At 41.9% G+C, this 22,368-nt stretch overlaps 1 protein-coding gene and 1 long non-coding RNA gene across 4 annotated transcripts in view; one reads left to right on the forward strand and one right to left on the reverse strand.

Moving 5' to 3' along the window:
• Positions 1-291: 291 nt before the first annotated feature.
• LOC117446552 (uncharacterized) overlaps positions 292-22,368 on the forward strand; it is a 48,346-nt gene continuing 26,269 nt past the window's right edge. For both annotated transcript variants that reach the window (XR_004552157.2, XR_004552158.1), the window contains exons 1-2: positions 292-412; positions 1,545-1,664. This is a non-coding gene — a long non-coding RNA (uncharacterized lncRNA). The remainder of the gene's footprint in view (positions 413-1,544; positions 1,665-22,368) is intronic.
• On the reverse strand, positions 4,607-21,213 carry LOC117446551 (hematopoietic progenitor cell antigen CD34). 2 transcript variants are annotated; one of them, XM_034082820.1, is made up of 8 exons: positions 21,028-21,213; positions 10,796-10,897; positions 10,005-10,261; positions 9,261-9,353; positions 8,192-8,312; positions 8,038-8,090; positions 7,067-7,216; positions 4,607-6,084 (listed from the first exon to the last, which is right to left on the reverse strand). In XM_034082820.1, exons 1-8 carry the CDS (start codon positions 21,110-21,112, stop codon positions 5,905-5,907), a joined length of 1,041 nt encoding a protein of 346 aa, XP_033938711.1. In that variant the 5' UTR covers positions 21,113-21,213; the 3' UTR covers positions 4,607-5,904. The 2 variants fall into 2 exon arrangements, with proteins under 2 accessions (XP_033938711.1, XP_033938708.1); XM_034082817.1 differs by having other exon boundaries at positions 10,790-10,897.

Here is a 22,368-nt window from a genome sequence, read left to right on the forward strand (position 1 = left end):
TCGAGTAAAATTAACGTGCTTTTTTTATTCCATAAACTACTGACAACATTTCTCAGTGTTGGAATTCAACAGACACTGGAATGGCTGCCATACATGTAGAGATTGAGATTTAAGAAACATTTTGAATGGTTTCTAAAAAAAATCCGGAGCTGTAGCCTGTAGCAACGACAAAGCCATACATCGAGTTGTTGCTTTGTCGTACGCAGTGCCACGGATGTATAATAAGAACCCATATGTCAGTGTAATTTACGGTCAGTGACGTACTCACTGTTTCCCAAGGTTTACGGTAATTGGCACGTTACGTCAGTCATGTTTTGGCGGGATATCAACCGAGCCCCCAGTTCACTCAGATCAGAGAACCTTAATGACAGGTGTGCCCGTCGTACCTTGACACACACAAACTTCTTCTCAAGTAAGTACATGATTAAACTGGTCTTATTTTAGTTTAGTACACGTTTTTGGTCTTTGGTTTGGCTTAAAACGTATACAACCTTAAACGTATTTGACTAGAGAACAAGCTGTTCCATTAGTCGCATAGCAACACTGTTTTAGCAGGTAAACACCAAGCACATACTGTAAACTTCCCAGGCGGAAAACAACACCACGTGAGCTCAGTTTCGAGTATTCAGACCTCTCTGGTATTAATCAGATTAACAGCGACCATGAGTTGAAATTACGAATGACTCCCAGTAGGTGGAGATACAGTGTTTAGTTGGGGGTGTTCTTGACTGGGAACACAATTAATACTAAGTTTAGCTCTACCCAAATCTCATTCTCTCCAGGTTGTTTTTGCATGCTGTGAAAGTGTTAGTGAGTAGTGACTATTTATTTTTCATGTGTGCTGCAGTGAAAAGTAATTTGTATTCATAGGCTAATATACTTTTTACATAATGAGAATATTGTAGCCTCCTTTTTAACCAACAACTATATTTACACATTGTTTTATAGGAGGTTCATTTTTAAAGATACATTTATGAAATGTGCACTGTTGTTGTGTACTATCTTCTCCATATAAAGTGGTTAACTCAACTTGACTTAAATGCTCATTTGTTGTGGTATATTAAACCAATAATATGTGTAGCATAGCATACTGTATGATCTCTTATTAATATGAAAGGGGTTATTCTGGATAAAGAGTAGCCTACTATTCATTTTAGTACATGTTGCTTCAAGTATGTCTGTACTTTTACCATGGCACATTTTTAACTGCAAATTAAAGATTTAATTACTTTTCCACAACTGGTTATACATTGCATTGCATTGCTTTACATTTCTTTTTAGGATTGTATGACAGTCTGACAGATGTACCTGATATTTTGTTTATGTTGTGACAAGTTTGGGGTTTTAGTAGAGTGGTATGATGTCCACATGTTAACATTTTATTAAGCAAGATATGCACACCAAATTAATGGAAAAAATGTTGCGCAGGTAGCCTATAGTAAAACATAGTGCTAATAAATTGCCCTTGATTGTGTGGCAAAAGTGATATTTGATGTTTTAAGCACTGACATTTTCATATGTTTGGATATTATTTGTTGTTGCAGGAGTTCAGCGATGGAGCGATACAGCCATGTTCAGAGTCATTGCCGAGCGGCTATCAGCAAACACGGCGCTGACCTTTGCACCCACTCAGCTGGGCAGAAGCCTCTAGCCCAGTGGGCTCGGTAAGTGAACCGTAACAGTAGACATGTATGTGCTGTCAGGGTGTAACAACAAGGGTTGAAAAAGGTCACATCAGCTAGAATGACAGCAGCGGTTAATTTACTGCCGCTACATCAGCTGTGCACACACACCTACACATACAGTCAGGCTTTTCACACACACGCATTCCCTCTCCAGAGTATCAACACCCAGAAGGACGTGTGGCTTTTTGACATTTTGTTGTGTGACTGAATCTGCTTCACCGCCATCGGGAGTGGAGTCACAAAACACTCTTGCATTAGAACATGTTGTTAAGATACAGATTGAACACAAAGAGGTTTTATATAAGGATATTCAATTGTTACATGACAACGCTGAAAAGGCATACTGTAGGATGTTGGTGATATTATACCAAAGTAACATTAGTTGTCATGTCAGTGAACCAATTAGCAGATGTTTTACTATTTCTATTTTTGTCCATGAAAACACTAGGTGGCCTTCATGAATATTTAGTATCTATTTGCACCAATCATAAGGACATTGATTAAATGAGTATGTCTTCGGAAAAAAATGTACATAACAAATGTCATAGGCAGGTAATAAGTCACAATTAAACCATTTGATCATTTATGTTAAATAGTTTACCAATAAACATGGATATAATTATGTTTACATTTCCAAATCACAACAATTTCATCTCTTAATGAGTTTCCCTGACACTGATATATATATGAAGGACAACTTGAGCAATCCATTTTATAAAGGATAAGAAAAGTATGGTATATAATAATAATATGCTGCCTTTTTCTGTCATTAACATTAGACTACCTTTATATCTTTCTAATTGAGTGGGACATACTAATAATGCACCAACATACCTCTATAACTTCTATATTTCCATGCTAATCAAGATATATCCAAGTATTTTAAAAGCAGACAAAGTTGAGTTTGGCTGCACAGTCCAGGTGCTTTTCCTCTCGTGCGAGGGCCCCACAGTGGTGAGTCCAGGCGGGGCCCCTCTTTGCCCCATGTCTGGCTTGTCATGTTGTCCCCGTTCACCCACAGCCAGCTGCCCGCCAGGTAGCACATTCCGGTCCACACGTGGTTTGTCTGGGCTTCCGCGCTGAACCAGATCATCTCCTGTGTTGAGGCTCACCAGGTCGGTGTATTGGTAGCGACAGTGCTCCATCGCCTCCTCCCACGTCTTGCTTTCTTTCACCAAGACCGGTTGTTCATTATAGCAGTAGAAATGGTATTTCTGGTTACAATTCGTTTTGAGCCAGCCTTTTTCAGTTAGTACCACACAACTTGATTTGATTTACCCATCCTGTGTTAGGAGCAGTGGGCTGCCATTTTGAACGGCGCCCGGGGAGCAGTGTAGGGAACGGTGCCTTGCTCAGGGACACCTCGGTGGCACTTGGTCTTTCCGGGACTTGAACTGGTGACCTTCCAGTTGCCAAGCCGAGTCCCTATCGACTTCGCCACCACCGCCCCCAACTGGTGATGTTCCGATTTTGTACACGTTCCGTCCACATCTTGGTAGGATACGATCCACGCGTTTGATGTTTCGCCATAAGTTGATCATGTTGCACCCGGTTTCAGATTGAAGGCGGATCGATATAATGATTTTTGCAGTATTGTGTGGCCTCTGACCATGTCATCCTTACATCGACATACTTCCACCCACAGAGGTCCAACTTGAAAAGACTTGCAAGGGTGAGAAGCCTGAGTGCACTTTGCTCCATATTGAGTTGATGTTCCAGTCTGTGGAGTTATCTCTTGTCAAGGGTCTTAAGTACACTGGAAGGAGCAACAAGCACCCAATCACAGTGCATTCTAGGCTGTTGTGAGAATACCCAGGTGATGCAGGTACTGATACAAATTAAGGGCATTCAAAGTCTTGATTGCCTTGAATTTGTTTGCGAACAATCATGTCATTCCAAAACAGCTGTCATACCCATTAAGGCTAGCTAATGGAATAAAGACAACATTACATGTTAAGTTGCATATTTCATGCCACTCTAGACAAAACGTAGCCCCATAATAAATAGATGAATACTGATCTTATTAAATGTTTCTGATATTGATATTTGTATTATTAAGCTTCCTTTGTCACTGACTTTGTAGCATTATATAAGCGCAAACCCATATATGCGTTATACAATATAAGTACCATTTGCCAATCCTTAAAGAGAGTATGAACATTGAACTCTTTAGACTGACACATATTTGGCTAATGGTATGTTTTGAATACCACGTTTGTTTTTTCATAATAAACATTCAAACTACACTCATCACTTCTCTGCATTAGTCAAATGACTGATTTGCATATCAATGGAAACTATGACTGTAAAACCATGCCTAACTAAACCTTTGGTTCGTGGGAGAAAAGAAAGGTTTCTTGTTCCAGTGTTTCTATAATAGTCTTTGATCTGTGCTTCATATCATTTACATTTTAGGAATGACAAGTTCAAATGTCTATTTTAATCCAAGCCCATTTCATTTGTCATTTCCTTTGGAGATTAAATAAAAATGTGTTAGCTCGTAATAACTCGTAATTTAGTTATCAAATCAACCAGGAGCCTACTGCTTTGCATGATGGGATGTTTGTCTATTGTTTTTAGAATAGTAAATAGATTAAATTAGCCAGGGACTTATTCTGTTGGACTGGTCGTTAAGGATAATGAGTATGTAGTTCTTCTATACGTCTATGTTTAGATGGGAGACAACAGATACCAAGTAGTTGGGTTAAAAAGCATTGGAAACCACATATCTTGAATATACAGAACAAATGTTTAGCTGTACATTCCTGAGTACAGCTAAACACTTCATAATGTGAAAAAAAGGGTCGAGGAATTTTGATGTGTGTGTGTGTGTGTGTGTATGTATTTAAATCTTTCGGTTCAAAAATCAAGTAAGCTCCACAGAATCAAACTTAAGACGACCCCACAAAGATATTGTCAACAATCACAGTTTATGAGTCGGGCACAGGTAATACTAACACAGAAAGCAGGCTTATTTACACATGCAGTACATTACGAAAGCAGCCAGTTGTTCCATCGAGAAGCTAAATGTGTACCACAGATGTAAAACAGGTTTAATATCAACAAGGAGATAAAGTCTAACTCGGGAATGCTGAACCTGCTTTATGTTGTGTCGAAATGTAATGGCAGTTTCATATATCAGTTTCGCAACTTTAAAACTCTTTAAAAGTTAGTTTTTCTGTGTTTTTCCCTTTTTCTCTGAATTTCAAAATGCTGCTGCTCCTTCTCATTCCGAAAGACAATAGTGAGAGTAAACTTTTGATGTGTTATAGAAAAACTAAAACTGTACACTAATGTCATCATGAAATCATCACAAAAATAGAAATGTACTTTCCGACATTTCTCAATTAAATTTGGACCAATTAAACGTCATGTTGTTAATTATGCGTATCAGTCTAAATCATTGAGGCAAATACTAATAGCTTTCTGCTGACATTTCCATGTTATGAATAACTTTGTAGCATTACTTAATCATCACTAAAACCAAAGAATATGCTTGCCGTCTCATTTATCTATTTGTACATTGCTAATACTTAAAACGGTTAAGAACGGTAACAAGAAATTCCTTTAAAAAAAATGGCAGTTGTATTCGTAACACTTTTCAGTTTGACAATCTGTGAGAAAATATAGAAAACGTTCAGTAAATGGAAAATGTATGTTTTTTCTTCCCCTTTTTTGCCCTTATCACACTTAGGTCTTAACAAGGTCGAGGCAAATAGAAAGGAAAAGAAAACATAATTTCCTGAAAAAAAAACAATAATAAAAAAAAAAAAGTCCAGCAGTGAGCATCAGTCCTTTTTAAAAAAACTGTACAAAAGCTGGTCTTCATTCAACTGCCTGGCTTCATTGGTTTCCTTGCACCACATTTGTGAATTAACACAATAGAGCATTGGCTCCTTCTTTGTTGGGAATCAACAGCACATATGTGGCATTATTTGGGTTTTCTACAATGATTGTACAACTAGATGGAAGTCAGGGCAGTTAACAAATCCCAGTCAGCTCCCTGCTGAGCAGCCTCAGTCCCAAACACAGCGTATGTAGGCTCCTCTTGACACCAGCAAAGGCCAGTGATCCCTAACTTTTCACATTACAGGCATTGTCAATATCGTCGTCATAGTCATGAGCTTCATCATTGTTGTCATCATTGTCTTGAGATTTGCAGTGCGGAAGAGGGGAGGTGAATGTAATTGGGGGATTCTTTTTGAATTTGTGTCGAGATTCACATCTCTGTGTCAGCTACCGGGGCCTGGTGTCCGTTAGTGGTGGGTCCGGGGTTGGTCCCATTTTCTGGTGGAGACTCCCCATTGGTGGTGGGCTTGTCGACGGGCTCCTGGGGTAGAGGGGCCACTGACACCAGGGTGTTAGCCTGGTTCTCCTCATCCACTTGGAAGGTATCGGCCTAGGAAAAGAGAAACACGACCATCAGAGCTCATACACGTTAAAGATGCACATTAAAACCAACAAGTTTACTTTTACTGTCAACTTAGACATGCCAAAAAAAGCAAGAAAGGGTGTTGTTGAAAATTAGTTGTTTTGGGCGTTTCACAAATGCTTTCTTTGTTAATGAGGTTTAATGGTTTCATCTGTGAGCACTCAGAAGCATTTTGGTAATTTGTTTTACTACTGGGTGGTTAACAATGTGCATGTTTGTTGTTTCATTTTGGTTCTAGCTGAAACAAACCCTTGAACCTTTGGTTAAGGACTTCTTAAAGTTTGGGGATATGCTTTGTCTTTCTGCAAGACAATTGGGGATAACAGTTAATTCCCTTGCCAGACACTTATTCAATAAATAAGACAACAAGCGTAGGCAATTCAGCAATCTCTTTCATCCTGACAGTCATGTGGGTGTGCCCCCATATGTAAACGCTTTGAGAAGTGATGTCATGGGCTTTAGTAAAAACTAAAACCATCTGTTGCCCCCTGGAATGGGATTTGGAGTAGAGAAAAGCATAAAGCACCAATGTTGCTTTGAGTTAACGTGACATGTGAGTCAAGCATGTCCTCCCTTGAGTGAGGAATTGACCGGAGGATAACTATACGCTTGACCTCAAATCCATATGTACACAGTCACGGTGTTTCAATTTCCTAAGTGAACTGGATCTTGTGGGGCCAAATTATTTAAGCGTAGGTCAGTAAAGGTAATGGCGTTATTGCCACACATGATGTTATTCTCCACACAGCTTAAGCACCAAAGGCAATACAGGATAGAAAGAACATGTCTACTTAGGATTTATTTTAAAGGTAGTCGGGTTGGTATAATAACTTAAACCACATGATGAACAATGATGTCTTGGACAACTTTAATGATTCCCGAAGTATAAACAACTACAGATTTTTGGTTCAGAAGGCATTAACAGTGACACCTCCATTAATCCACTCACCAGTCTGACTCCTTTAGAGTTCTTGCGATGGGTCTTGAGGTAGTAACCGGCTACCAGCAGAGCAGCCAGCAACAGGCCAGCCAGCAGCAAGGAAACCAGAACCAGCTTAGAGCTCTTCCCCCAACGAGGACTAGCCTCCTCCACATCCGTCTGAGGACAAAAACCAGAACGAAAAACATGAGTCATGTGTTTGTGTCCTTGAAACCTATCTAGGTACAAACTGTATCCGACACGCATGAACACATGACGTACACAAAAAGGTGTTACGGTGTACATTGTTATACCAGCAGGAGGAAATCTTTTTATTATCCGGTTAATGTTATCTATCGTGTCTTCAAGCTAGAAAGGAAACAACCCCACCCAATGCCTTTGTTTACGAAGATGTATCTAGAGAGTTGGCAGTATTTCCTCTTACTTCAAAGAAGTGTCAAAACAAAAAGATGCCGGTGAGCGGACGGCATTATAGACTGGCTGAAACACTGCTAAATTACCAAAGGTTTATTCTGTCTAAAGTGTAGTAAAAGCTGAAACGTAGTGCATGTGGAATGCAAAGAGGCAGAGGGGTGTGACAGGCACACCCATAACCCAAGAGTGCTCCCAGGGTAGTAGAGAAAATGCTTTGCAGCTGACAAATGGTCTGTTTGTGGGCTTTTTGTTTGTCACTCAAACTGACAGCCTGGCAGCTTGAGGATTTAAGCCTTCACACTCAGCCAGTGTTTTTGCTTCTCCCCAGTGTATTCCCCCGTCTAGTTTGATTATTAGGCAACCAGAAAATCTGCGGTGGCTGAGTCGTGTGGATATGTCCCTTTATATTGCATGGCTGGATATGTGACATTGAATACCAGCGTATACATGACGCTGCAGTTCCGGAATGATCTGAATAATTCACGATGCCACACCACTACCATACTAGTGCACAATCAGGACATGATAAATAGAATTTCTATAGCAAAATATACGTGGTACTGTACCATGTCTTTGATGTTGTCATTGTTGAACTTCTCAGCCATGCCTGCAACGTCATCTGCAAACAATACAAAGAAAATATGTTTGTTCGTGTTTTCCTGTCACTACATCTTTGTTTATCTTTTTGTATCATATTCACTACCACAGGACGTCACTCACCTTCAACATATTTCCCAGATACAATGATTTCGTCTGTGTTGTCCTCCTGGTAGATCTCTAGCTTACAGTCTTCACCACACAGCTCCTGCAGAACACTTTCAATCTTCTTTTTTGTGTCTTCCTGCGAGGAGACCAACATCAAAGATGATTAGTATTGAACATTTGAACAGTGACACAGTGACCTCTTCCTGGAAATCTTGATCATAGGAAGCTCTGTATTTGATCCCTGTGCAAAGAGAGCTCAGAAACAGCTGGATTTGAGTTATCACCAACACCTGCTTTATTTACAACCCCATCATCCTTTCTCAGTCTCAGATCAGAAATACCAAATTGGATAACTTAACGTAAGCCAGTCCTTTCAATATTTTAAAAACAAATATGACTTCTCTGCTTATATTTGATGTGTATGACCAAGAACCCAAGGGCCGCTCTATTGTGTATTCTCTTTTCAGCCGTTTACACACTGTTTGAATGATAAATGATGTATTTTCTCCGTGGGCTGAAATCACATCTAGTGGTTGCCGACATCGACATGAGTGCTATGATTCCTGTAGAACTCAAAGCTGTTATCCTGAGAAATTGAGGAATGTGTGTTTCTGAACATAAACGCCTCCACACTGCGATGCCAGGCCTCTGTACATCACATCTTCTACGGCAGCACTGAGCCCACCCATGGTGCTCCCCTCCCTCTGCCCTCACAGCTCAATCCATACCCTGCCTAACATGCAAAAGGAATCTCTTGGACTTTCCACCCGACAAAAGAAGAAGACTGTTAAAGATGTTGGATTTTCTCCAGCTTCACTGATTTATGGGAAATGGAGATGAAACGGTCATAAATGAGGAATAGATTCCTACTGAGCTTATGTTCAGTAAGCTCATGGCCAACTCAGAATAGCATCAAAACCAAGCTAGAGACTATTTTACTTTCTTCTGTGTACTTTGTTGTTTTGTGTGGAAGCATGCATGTGCAAGAACATTTTGCACCCCGCCAAGATCATACGGCCCTGTAAGATTTCTGCTGCACAGACCACCTTTACTGTAAAGAGCCGGTGTACATAAACAGACTTACACAGTTGGAGGAGGCCTTGAGTTTTAGACTGACAGAGTTTTTGTCCTCGACCGCCTCTTTGCTGACACAGACAACATCTTCCTTGGGCACCGGCTGCAGATAGAAATAATAATACATTGTATTTATTTAGCATTGTTCTAAGTATTGAAACAAAACATTTCATACAAACTGACAGAGACAACCAAAATGACTTCCATAAGTCCTTAAAAGGGGCCTTTGCACATTCTCAGGTTCATATTTGCATTGTGTGCCTCGACTGTGACATGTCTACAAGCTTTAATGTTCAAAAGGTCTTTATTTTTCTCATACTGCAGCACCTCTTTTCACCCTCTGTCTGAAACCAGAGCCCAGACTGCTCTGATTGGTTCGCTGGCGGGCTCTGTTGTGATTGGTCAACCCCTTATCCTAGCCCTTAACCGATCACATACACTAGCCAATAGAAGCGTGAAGGACTACAATCAAGACGTTTCAGGCAGGGGGGAGTGTGTGGGAGAGAAACTCCCTCTGGCGTGAACTTTGGGATGTCAGCCTTTGCAGACCATTGAAATGTGATAGATAAAAAGTGTATAATAGTGAAGACTAAATAGACAACATAGCACTAGTATTTGATTGCACTTGTTACTATCATAGGACATGTTTATGTGCACATACTGTATATCCAGAGTGAATATTACAAACCAGGGACTTAATATCTAAATAACTTTATGACAGACTGAGGGATTTGAAAGGACTTCTTTGTCTTACCTGTGGTACATTGTCGGGGCCGTCCCCTCTGGCAGGCACATGTGCTGGGGTCTCTGGTTCCTCCGTTTTGGGCATCTCAGTATGTTCCTCAACCGTAAACTCTGGTGTATCGTCTGTCTCTGTATCTACGTGGCTGCTGTCGTTACTGTCGATGGCTTCTGGTGTAGCTGCCAGTGTTGCTGCTGCTGCTGCTGGCGTAGTCGCTTCACTCACTGGAGATAGACTAGGGAAAACCTGGATCTGTGGACCCCCTGACTCTGAACAAATGCATCCACTTTAGATGTTAATTGATGATTCTTGGCATTTCAGAGGTGTTTATACAAGTGATGTACAACAAGTGAAACATGATAATAAACTAATAAGCAACCAACGACTCATGCAACCTGGGGCCTGCAATAAACGTACACGTTGATATATTCCAGACCACAACTTGAAGGGTTTGAATCGATCAGGCTTTGGAAAAACAGTATAGTTTCTTCAACATGTTTTTAGAATCTTCTTCTAACTTATCTATTTTACACATCATCAAGCATACACTGTAGTGTTGGTCATCTTTTGGCAGAGACTGATGGCTGTGTTTACAGAGGAAGGTCTAAGGATATAATGAATCGATGTTATAGCAGCACACGCATGGATTGACTGTCAAACTATATTTTTATTGACTTAATGTTGTTCTATAGTGTGCAAGCGAAATAGGTTGATGTTCTTCTTTCGAGCTGACGCATCAATCTATAGAGAACACATACACTGTATTTCTATGAATAATTGTGCTCAGTGTTTCTTACCCGTACCTTCTGATGTCATTGTATCCCCGTCTCCTCGTGCGAGCTCCAGTGCAAACACAGGCGCCATCGTCCCCGTTACAACTTCTGGATCCTGTGCTGCGACTCCTCCTGTCAAATCAAAAATAAAGCTTAATGTCACTTTGTTTGAAAAAACACAGTAGCATATTTTTATACAATTGTGTTTAACATCAAGTAGCATATTGGTCTTTTAAATCGTGGCAAGACTTTTTCATTTCAGAGTCCAGACATCTTGGAAAAGGATGTGAGTAATTCACAGACAGCTAGCTCACATGTTCCAAAGTGAGATCTCATTATCACTGGTGCAAGTCTAACGGTGAGCTCTAATTTCTCCGCTTGGAGCACTTGCTGCTGCTGGTGAGCGCACTTTTCCATTTTGTATTAGCAGCTACTCAAGTCCAGCTTCTCAGAAGGTGTAACTCCACTTCAACTCAGTTCTGCTGCCATAATATGATAACGTTGTTATGTGAGGTACTAGCTCAGAGCTTAGGTGCTTGGTAGTTTTCACCAGTGTGCTATTGTAACATCAAGTATCTTCTAATGCATGAGCTCATGCTCTTTGGTGTGCTCCCATCGAGACTTCAGTCCCTCGAGGCTCCGCGGTGATGTAAGATTAGGTCAAAGATCTTATTGCAGTAGATAACAGATCTGCTCAGAACCACGGATCACATCATGAAGTCATTTACATTGAAATTGAATCGTTCTCACCCTGAGGTTTTTTAAAAGATCCTGTGGTAACAGTGACTTAATTTACGGTAGGCAAGAATGAGATAAACTAAATAAGGGTGCGTTCACACCTGCCTTGTATAGTCCGGTTGAATCGAATCCTGGTGCGGTTCATTTGGGTCGGTGTGAACGCAGTCCGAGACCTCTTAAGTGAACTAAACAACCGGACTCTGGTCCGCTAAAATAGGTGGTCTCGGAGCGCTTGCTTGCGAACTCTGGAGCGGTTCATTGCTGGTGTGAACGCAGTCCGCACCAAAACATAGGCAGCGCAGTATTTACGTGTCACAAGAACGCGGATATCTTCAAAAATCTTTAACGAAAGAGTCTTTCAAGACATCCGCGGTTGTTTAGTTAAAGAGTAAAGCAGAATTAAGTGTTGAACAGTGTCGTGTAAAGTAAAAATTCTCCGTCAGCTACATAAAAGTAAGAACACCTGTCCTCGGTGAAACGCCCCTCCTCTGCAGAACGTCTCTCATGGATAATGTGCAGCAGCGCGGTCATTATGGGGAAAAGAACACCGACAGGCTGATCAGGAGCCCGACGCGAAGCGGAGGGATCTAGATCCTGTCGGATTCCCCATAATGACCAAGTCGCTGCCCATATTATCCCGCTTATTACATGGCCACATTCTCAACAAAGTAACGACATGACTCCCAATATTAATTGAAATGCTTTTGTGGATTTAGAAAATGATTTTATTGATTTAAAAAATAGTTGTATTGATTTAAATTGACATGCATCCGCTAAGAAAGATAGTCTGTTGTTACTGTTTGAGTATCAACGGCAGGAACTGCTTCGATAGCGTTTTTTGAGGAGATTTTTGATTACAGATTTGAAAACATCGTTGCTTGCTTTAAAAGTAGCACAATTCATTATGTCAAACCTTGGAAAGTGTCTAGATATCCCTGCCCTAATGCCAAAGTAACTGGCAACTGAATATGTGTCGCCGTCTGATGTCTATGTCTGGACCGCTGCGTAAAAAGGAGGGTTTCTGCCCGTTACTTCTCCGCTGTTTTCTTGTCGCTCTTGTCTTGTCAGCTTCAGCCAAACTGTATACAGTTAAATCGAACAGACTTCTTTGTACAGATGTGAGCGTCCTTAACAACGGTCAATAAATCCTTGACAGCGGTCTGTCTGTTCTGGATTAAAAACGTGTCACGTGTTTTGAATTGACACGAGTATTCAACAATGCCATGTAATAATGTTTTTTAACGGACGTTGTCTGATTATATAATCATATGCGCGGGCCGCTAGTGTCTGTTGATCTCCAGACTAAAAGCAGCATGAGAATAACCTGCCGAAAGTGCCGATGCTCCATGGCGGAGGCTCCGCTAGAAATTGCCGGGATTTGCGTTTTTACCCCCTTAATGTCTGACCAATGGTTGAACAGCATTTCCGAGCACATGACTTGTGTTTAAAGTTTATAGTCCGTTTGAGTTTTGCCCGTGTGAACGCAAACCGAACTTTCTGAAAAATGAAACAATGTAACAAACTGTGGTCTGGTGCGCACCAGAGAGAGGACTATTAGGTGTGAATGCACCCTAAGTTGCTGAAATATATTTTGAGTAGTCTTGTTTTCCAGTTGAATGTGCAGATGAAATGTGCCGCTGGAAGGTGCCAGGTAATGATTGAAAACGTAACTTTTTTGAATGATGTGGTCTTTATACCATTTTCCATGTGTCAGGGATCCGTATGACTCTGGGGGAGAGGCCTTGATAAATTGCAACACTAAATCAAAGTCGTGATGGGGTATTTCTAATCAGGTTCTCTCAGCTGTAAATGACTTCAACTTGCAAAGTTTTTAATAAGCTGGATAACTCGGGGCACATTTTCATTCTCCGTGCAAATGAGTCAATGTGCACCACCCCCTGCAGCCGCTGAGCTAATGAGTCTTTATCGCTCTGAGTTCCACTTGTCACATTGCAAGTGTAGGATCCAAGAGTCAAACCAGAATACCCAGCATGCTTTTCTTTTTCCCAGATTTCCCTCTCTCTGTCTATGAACAACAACATTACCTCACTCTCAAAACATTCCCATAATGCCTTGCCTCTGCAGATCTCATTACCATGTGTCCTGCACTGGCTGCCAGATTGAGTTTGTGATTGATTTCATGTTATTAATCCAAGTGTGCTGCCCCCTGTTGTAATAAATCTTACTGCCATTCACACTTTGTTTACAATACTGTTTTTAGCCGTCGTGTTTTTTTCTGTGCAAGTATGTTTTGGTTAACAAAAGAGCACACTTCAAATTCCTTTTATGTGCACACACTTTCCTAGCAAATATAGCTGATCTGATCAAGATATTTCCACCATGTACTGTACATTAGAGGTAAACTGAAACATAGATTTTAATACTTTGAAATGTAGAACAGATTAGAATGTTTAGTGTTTTCAAAATGATATTTCCTTGACTGCTTGCCTCTTGTGTTAAATTACAACTTACTTAAACAATTTGACACCATAACAAAGCATGTTTGTCATCCTCTTGCGCCTTCCTTGTACAATATAGCTTTTTTTATTTTTTTACCTCCGATACACCCTATAGTCTCCTTACGGTTGTCTCTAGTCAGTACTTGAGATATTCACACTTGAGGCACACACATTCACACAGTGGTGGCACTGTGACACATGCCCACTGACTTCCTCAGATAAATCATTGTGACAGGCAGGTGCCACCAGCACATAGTAAACAGTGTGTGTGCCGTGCTAGCACATGGGGCAGAATAATCTCCCAGGAGGTCTTTTGGCATGCTTTAGTGCCAGCAACTGTCAACTGCAGCTGTCTGTCATTCTGTGTCTAACAGGGGAAGTAAGTCTACAATTTGTAACTGGTTCAAATAAATGAGAAAATGCATCAGAGCCACTGACCTTTAAAGCAGTTTTTACTTTCCTGCCCTTGTCAAGCCCACAATAAAAGGCCCAGAAAGCTTTGTGGTACACATGGTCAGGTTTCACTATGCAGTCAGAATGTTGCCTCGTCCCACAATCCTCCCGACTCCAGTGTACCATTAGGAGCATTAGCGTGGGTGTGGACCAGCGACAGGTCAAGGACTCCCTAACCTTGTTAAGTCTGTCCATTAGACCTGGAGTCTGCAGCCTGTAGCCTACAGCTGCCACCCCTCACCGTCCCTGTGTGGTCTATCTGTGTATGTTAGCGGAAAGGATGGGGTTCAGAATGGGTGACATGGTCTCGCATAAAGCAGGGTTGTCCATACAAATGTGACGCACAGGAGTGTTAGAGTTAGAGGCTGAAATGTGTTGTTCCAGCCTCTGTGATCACTTTCTGTCATCGGGTGATTTGTAGCAGCTTGGGGAGCAACGCTATGTCAGTGTTGTTGTAGAATAATAAAGCCTCAAGATTGATGCTGATGGCTATGTTTTAGTTTTCAGTTACAGTTTAGGGTTTTGGGGAGATGCTGTGGTGAGTGAGAGGAAATGAATTCACATTTCCTTTTTAAAATGGAGAGAACCACAATCAAACTGGCATTATATGAAACACCATTTCCCTGTTTGTATAACCTGTTTGAAAGATTAGGATTTTTCGAAACCAAACTGTAAAAGATCACTGTTTCCCAAGTACTTAGCTTATTATGTCATGGCATCTCAAGCACTCTTGTAAAACTGGGCTGCTTAATTTTCATAAAAAAACATCCTTATTCGTCTTCAGACACAATAACCGTGTCTTTTTGTTAACACAAAGCCAGTGAACATTCTCAGCACTCATCAGTCATTACAGACAGACTCTTGCCCGACACACCACAGCTCGGATGGAATGGAACCTCTGCTATACAGTAATTGCCACTTATGACTAACATTTGCAGAAGCGGTAAGATCTGAGTCACCGCCCTTTTATTGTTTTGTTTTTCTTCTTGACTTGAAAGCTTCCAGTCTTGCTTTTATTCAGGCAATTTCAGTCCAACTCTAGATGTGTTTTTCATGGCGTGTTGCTACTTTTCTAGTGATGTTTTAGTGTTTATGAAGACAAAGGGAACTGCATGCAGTTTACTGGTTTCTTTTGAATGAAATTGAAGCCTTGACCTCTAACTTTGTTGTTATTAACAGTGTTTTGCTGCCCTGCTCAGCACACTTCCTGTCCGTGTAACCCATCACCACCTTACTTCCCCACTACTCAACAATAGCCACAGCTAACGGTGATGAATCACTGATTCTACTGAAACCATTCCACTGAAACATACTGTACATCAGCTCACCCCCCCTGACCCTTGCACTACAAACAGATTGACTTCTATTCCTTCTTTGTGTGTAACGTCAGAAAGCGTCCAAGAAATCAGTGATCATTCGTGAGTCTGGCCATCAGCGCACAAACACGGCAAACCTAATCAGCCCTGACTCCGCATGTCATGCAGCCCGGCCCTGACTGCATTGCTCTCTTGAAGATTTTCCCACTAGATTGCTGTGAATGACGGCTGCGGTCTTGAAATGCTTCGGCCCCCCCCCCCCCATCTCTTGGGACTCCGGATGGAAAAATGTGGCAGGCTTGGAAGAAGACAAGCCTACACCTCAACGCCCTCCACCCTCCCGACTCTCCCTCCGTCTGCGCGCCCTCTCCTAGTCACGCACAGCTAATCCCAGGCTTCCATCGAGGTGAGGCGGAGGCTTCAGTCCTCGCACCTCCAACATGTTTCATGTAAAGCAACATGCCTATGACATATGGCAACAACTACTTCCCTACCATGAACCCCGAAAGCTTCACCTGTTGTTAGTCTATACAGCTTGCTTCTCATGGCTCCAACACATTTTTCACATGTCAAATGTTTTATTAGCATAACTGCTTTTTACATGAATTTATTCTTGTTCCTTTTATGGACAGAAAGTATTTCATATTAAGTTTAATTGCTTCTAAAACTAAACGTTTTTATGTGATACCAAATATCAACATATACAGCATTTCAATCAACGTTCTGAGGCACATGTTTTCAAACATTGTAGTATAATCTCAAAGAGGGGGATTGTTTAATTAACCACGGATGGTTTCATGGATATGTCCAGTCATCATTTCCCCATGTTGCGCAACTTTGCACGCCATCTTCTCAGTGTAGCGCATCCATCTGCAACCACTGTACATCTGTAACGGCAAGCTCTCTCGTGTGTCTTCTATCTGACATGCACAAGCTGTTGGGTGTTTTGAATGGGTACACCCTCCCATGGCTTTGGCCCACAGTCCCCTTTGGGCCCCCAGGCTCTCTCTGCTTCTGTTGGGGGAAATCCTGTGCTGTGTAATGGGGCATGGTGAGGATATAATGGTCAGCACACGTTAGTGGACCACCCAGTCGAAGTTGCGGCCATATGTTGTATGCAATAGTTATCACATTGTTGAAAGATGACGATCCAACCCTAATATCATATCATTTATCAAAGATTTTTCTATTCATAAATAAAGTTTGCAGCTCTGACTAGTGCCGACACCTATTTTTCAGCTTTCTAGGCTACATGTAGGTTCCCTAAATAGTGTCTCTCGCCAGACATCTTCTATACCACTCTTACAACACTTCGCCTCCTCTTTTCCTCTCAGGGTTTCATGGCCTGCAAATGTTCCTTTTGTGTACTTTATGTATGACTTTCTTCCAGAGTATTGATTGAGTGGGGTCTGTGGGAAGGGGCAGCATGAACAGCACATCATTTGAATCCTATTATTGGACCTTATCTGGGAATTGAATGTTGAGAAATTGCGAAAGGTTCCTAATTTAACGGCCATTAAGTGTAATTTTCTTTCTGCTGCTGCCTCTGGACCTGGCTCAACTTTGTAATGACGTCACTCTGGCATCTATTGGAGAGACATTTGATCCAAGAGCTCACACCCCCTCCACCCCAGCCCTCCAGCACTCTCCACATGGATTTTCAAAGTAGAACTGAGGGTGGAGACAAAACAGTAAGTGAAATAATCAGTCTTTAATACCCGTTTAATTTAGAGATATTCTGGCCTCTTATAATTATCCTGCAATATAGTCCTATGTTATCTTCTTAATGTTAAAATTACTCTAAGAAAGGACAGAAAAAGCTTAATATGGTTCACTTTCTTTCAATGGAAGCCCCAGCAGTTAATCAGATGTTTATATTTTGAAAAATAAAACCGTTCTTTCTTTATATTTAGTCCAATAAGGGGTTCCCTCAAAGCATCATCCATTTAGATTGTTCCCTTATAAAGATTACTTTCTTGATTTAAATATCTGAAGTCATATCTTGAAGAATCAAAATGTGCGAGGTAATGGCGTGCTGAGGAATGTGACATTGGAGCTACATCCCTCGGGGTTAAATATGCTCTGCAACTCTATCCTCATTGAAACAACAGACCGCTGACCCCACTATCTTGACCCCCAGCGCACCCCCCCCCCCCACTCCCCTGTCGTTCCTGCCACAGCGATTAATAGCAGAACCCTGCCCATTCTTCCCTCTTGGCTGAAAAGCAACTGGATCTCATGGTTTCAATCAGGCCTGTTGAAGCAGCACTTACTTCAGCTGCCCAGCTGCAGCATCGAAAGCATGATGCCTGTTTCTGAGGGACCACAATCAGGAAACATGACATCTGCTTTCAATTGGGAGCATTATATCACCCCCTCCTCCTCCTAACACACACGCACGCACACGCACGCATCGTCGCATCGTCACATCGTCACATCTGCCCCACTACAGTTTCACTGCCTCGTGCATTACCTTGAATGAGCCTGTCTGGTTTGAGTGTGTGCAGGTAGACTGTTCGGGGATCCTGTTGCAGATCTGGGCGTCAATAGCAGAGGCTCAACATTGATTTTGTCCAGAGAGATTTTCAAGCATACTACATCTTACAAAGAAATGTACTACTTGCACACACACTTAGGGGTGGTAGTGAGAAATAGTAGGCCATTAAGGCGCCACACTGGAGTGCACTTTTGGCGATGTGCAAAGATTTGTTCGCTCACAAGTTTCATTTAGTTTTTTGACAGGACGTGTTGCCATCTGATACTCAGGCTCTGACTTCCCTTCCATGTATCTGATTCTCTGATTAAAGCACATAGCGGCACCTAGTTGTTTGATGAAGACGCTTGTTTGGCATGTCTACGCTTATTGTATAAGAATACAAATTGTAAATAGTCTGGAACAAGATCAAAGACGGAGCTGTTAAGTGGAAAAGCAGCCTTCCTCCTATTAGGCGTGGATCAACAACACTATCCCTAGTACACTAGGGTCGTGTGTGTGTGTGTGTGTGTGTGTGTGTGTGTGTGTGTGTGTGTGTGTGTGTGTGTGTGCGTGTGCGTGTAGGCATCTACTTGACATTTGGAATGGACTTGGCCCGCTCGGTGCCACTTTGTTCGCGAGAGGACAGAACTCTGTTGTTGACATTGTGTCTGTGATTCGTTGGTGCATCCATTCAATGGGTACAGCTCAAACAATGATTTACATAATTACATGCTCTTGGCTTGGCAGAGGAATTGGGCAGGGTGTGTTGCTTAACTACAGAGCCTCCTAAAAACCACTTCACAGACTGAGCTGAAACTGTATTATGAATATTGTGTTTAAATGCAGTTTTAGAAATGTAAATGTCATGTTTGCACACATGAGGCAAAGTGATCAAAACAAAGGAGTCTTTAACTCCATCTATCCATTTTACTGCTTTTCTAAAAGAGATCTCCAACATTCTCTCAAAGGGTTTCCCCCAGAGTCTTTGATCATCTAGCCTCTGTTACATTAACCCACCTCCACGTTGTCTGGGTAACGGTTACACTAACATCTGTGAATCCGCTCCAACTTCATCGCAGCAAAGTTGTACAGTAAGCCCATCTTTCCTCTACTTGCATAACTCGGCCCCCTCCCCTCCCCTCCTCTGGGTTTACAAAATAATACTGCAAGCGGGATTTCTGTCAGAGAGGAGACAGGTGGTTTATCCTGTAGTTGAAACGGAGTTAAACATTACTGTCTCCTTTTGTTTTTGCTCTCCAGTATCTGCTGTATATTTGTCGTGATGAAAGGCACAAGGTCCAACTGCGGTCTGTAACATTGCTGTTGTAGCAACCCGGGGTTATTTTCAAAAGCTAAAGATTGTCGTGTTTTTCTTCTTCTCTGGTTCAGAAACTATAAGTTACAATTATGGCCAGGCAATTTTTCGATGCAGATGTCTTTCGTTGCTGATGATCTCATTCCCATAAGCTATATCCTATGAACAAGACAGGAGGTTTGAATTAAGCTATTCAGCGCGGGCTTCACTCGCAGCCACAACACAGAGCACTCCAGATGACAGCTATGGATAAAGCTTTGGTTTGTTCTCAGCGCAATTCTTTTGACGTCTTGGTCTTTCTCTGTGTTCATTTTGATTGGATTTGGCTCAGCCACTATTGAAGGATGGAACAATCATCCGTCTAAAAAGTTTCACAGATATTTCTATTCACCACATGATACATCTCGTAGTTATTTGCCTGCCAGGAGTCTGTATATATCTACATCGTAATGCTTAAGCAAGTACAAGCAATACGTTTTACATTTGAAAAAGAATGTGCTCTTTGTTTTATGGTCTTGGTTTACTCTCGTATACGTTTTTTGAAATGTTCTTGGGTTGAACTACTGACAACAAACTAAAGTAAGGCTAAATATCCTTTAAGTGAGAGGAAATTATATACACTTTGGAAAAAAAGCAAATCTTACAATAATTACAAGATCAGAAACAACCTGAATTAGACCCTTCTGATTGGTTAAGAAAGATGAGATAGTAGGAAGTTGTTGATAGTTTTAATACAGCTGATGGATGGAGTGTTCCATTCCAGATGAGCCCTTCTTGCTGTATATAGAGCTCAGCCATGTGAGCCACATGTCTCTACACATAGTTGAGCAGCCACAGTCGTCCCCGATGCCTCAATAAAGCTCCCACTATATCAGCACGGCCACATTCGAAACGCACATTAACGACCATACTCCACACCCTTTCCTCACGCACACTTCAACTGATCTCGCGTTCCACGGCTAAATATAAATAGTATACAAACATTTTTCAAAGTCCTTCACGATCGTGGGAATCCGCTCAATGAAATAGCAAACATAGCGCCAGAGGTTCAAAAATAGTTTGAATCGGAATAATAACAGATAAAAAAAGAGAAGTAAATTCACGAGATAAAACGGCTCTATTTTGTAAATGTATAAGTTCAGAATAGAGATCTGGAAATCTATTATCATAATTTCATACTTAATGCCTCCACACATTTCAAACCTCTCTCTAAAGCATTCCCTTTGTTAGCTAAGGTTCTCCAAAGTAATGTTTTCTGACTGCATCTTGAAGGAGGAGGTATATGTAACTGTCTCAAAAAGGAATAGCAGTTATCGATCTGTTTTAGGGACAGAAAAAGATTCCAGAGAGTAAAAGAGTTGTAGGGTTAAAACCTGGTTTCAACTCCAAGACAATTCAAACACTCCTCCACCCCCGACCCCACCCCTCCTGCCCCCCCTCCCTCCCTAAGGATGGCCTTCCGATCTCAGAGAAGTTTACCCTCAAAGCATGTTTTTACTACTCACCATTGAAGAAGGAGGCGATGAGAAGCAATGCAAACGGCAACATTTTGAGGGGCCTGTTTGTTTTCTGTACGGATGATGCTGCCATTCTTGTCCCAAGCGTGCACACGTCCGAAGGCTGCGAGCGAAAAGGGAGGGAGAAAAAGGTTGAGTTGGTTGAGCTGGAGCAGTTAGGGGTTTCCTCTTACCCAGAGCGGGACAGTGTGAATAAAGCACCACTTGTGTTCTGTCAGTTTTTATATAGCCTCCCCCTTCTCCTCTCTTACCGAGGCCCTGCCCTACACCCCGTCTTCCACTGGTTACTTTAACCCTTCCTCTGTGCCCCCACCCCTGAAGGCGGATGGAGGGAAGGAGGAGAACTAGGTCCTGTTGGGATGTTGAGTATTTAAAAAAACTATGCCCAGCATTCTTTGAATACCTATCAATGTTTACACTTATATACATATATAAGCGGCTCGAGGGCTTGAGTCCAACATATTAAGAGTACATGTAAGTGAAGTATGTTTTGGTGATTGCTGATTACTCCATCTTTTAGCACTGAGTTACATTGTCCGCCTGAGCAGTGCACTCTATTAGTATGGGAGCAGTAATCCACCACACAATGAAAGGTGGTCGCTGACGAAAGGGCGACACCCTGGTCCCTAATAGGCTTATGGAGATAGACTGTGGAGCTGGATTTCATACTGGAAACAAAAGTGTGATCCACTGTTATGCTAATGGTACTAATCCATTTCACTGGCTCCGAAGCCCCCGCCACTCAGCCAGGCCATCAATCAACACCAGCCATCTCCGTAGTGAAGACACCACAGGATCCGTTTCAACCTTTCACACGTCAACAGAGTCCTGAGAGCCCCCCCTCCTCCCCCTGCAATTTGGGGACCTTTGCTTCACTTGTGTTAGCTCTTTTTGCTAGCTGTTCCCATGCTCTCTGTACATCACACATCTGGAACCACTGGCGAAGGCATGCTAAATGACTTGTTGGAAGAAAAAAAAAAAGCACCACACCCTCCGAGACAAAGAAAAAGTGTAGAGACGACAGCAAGTCGAGAAAAGCAAACTGGACCACTTCGTACATGCTTGTTAGAAATGCTCTTGTAATTTGATACCAGTCCCAATGCCCATAGTCCCCCTGTCCCTGTTTTGGCCCCATCCTTCCCCCACATCACCCCATTTCCTCCCCGTAAGACCCCTTCCTTCTCTCCAGACGACTATCAGATATTCAGCTCAAACAGCAGGGCGTTGAGGTGGGCTTTGCTCCCTCACTGTGACTCGAGATGAGCTAAAACTCCAACTTCAATGATCAGCGCCGGGCCCATTACAGCAGCCACAGCTGGACACCAGTAT

Source organism: Pseudochaenichthys georgianus, chromosome 5 (genome assembly GCF_902827115.2).
Source record: "Pseudochaenichthys georgianus chromosome 5, fPseGeo1.2, whole genome shotgun sequence".
Lineage (NCBI taxonomy): Eukaryota > Metazoa > Chordata > Actinopteri > Perciformes > Channichthyidae > Pseudochaenichthys > Pseudochaenichthys georgianus.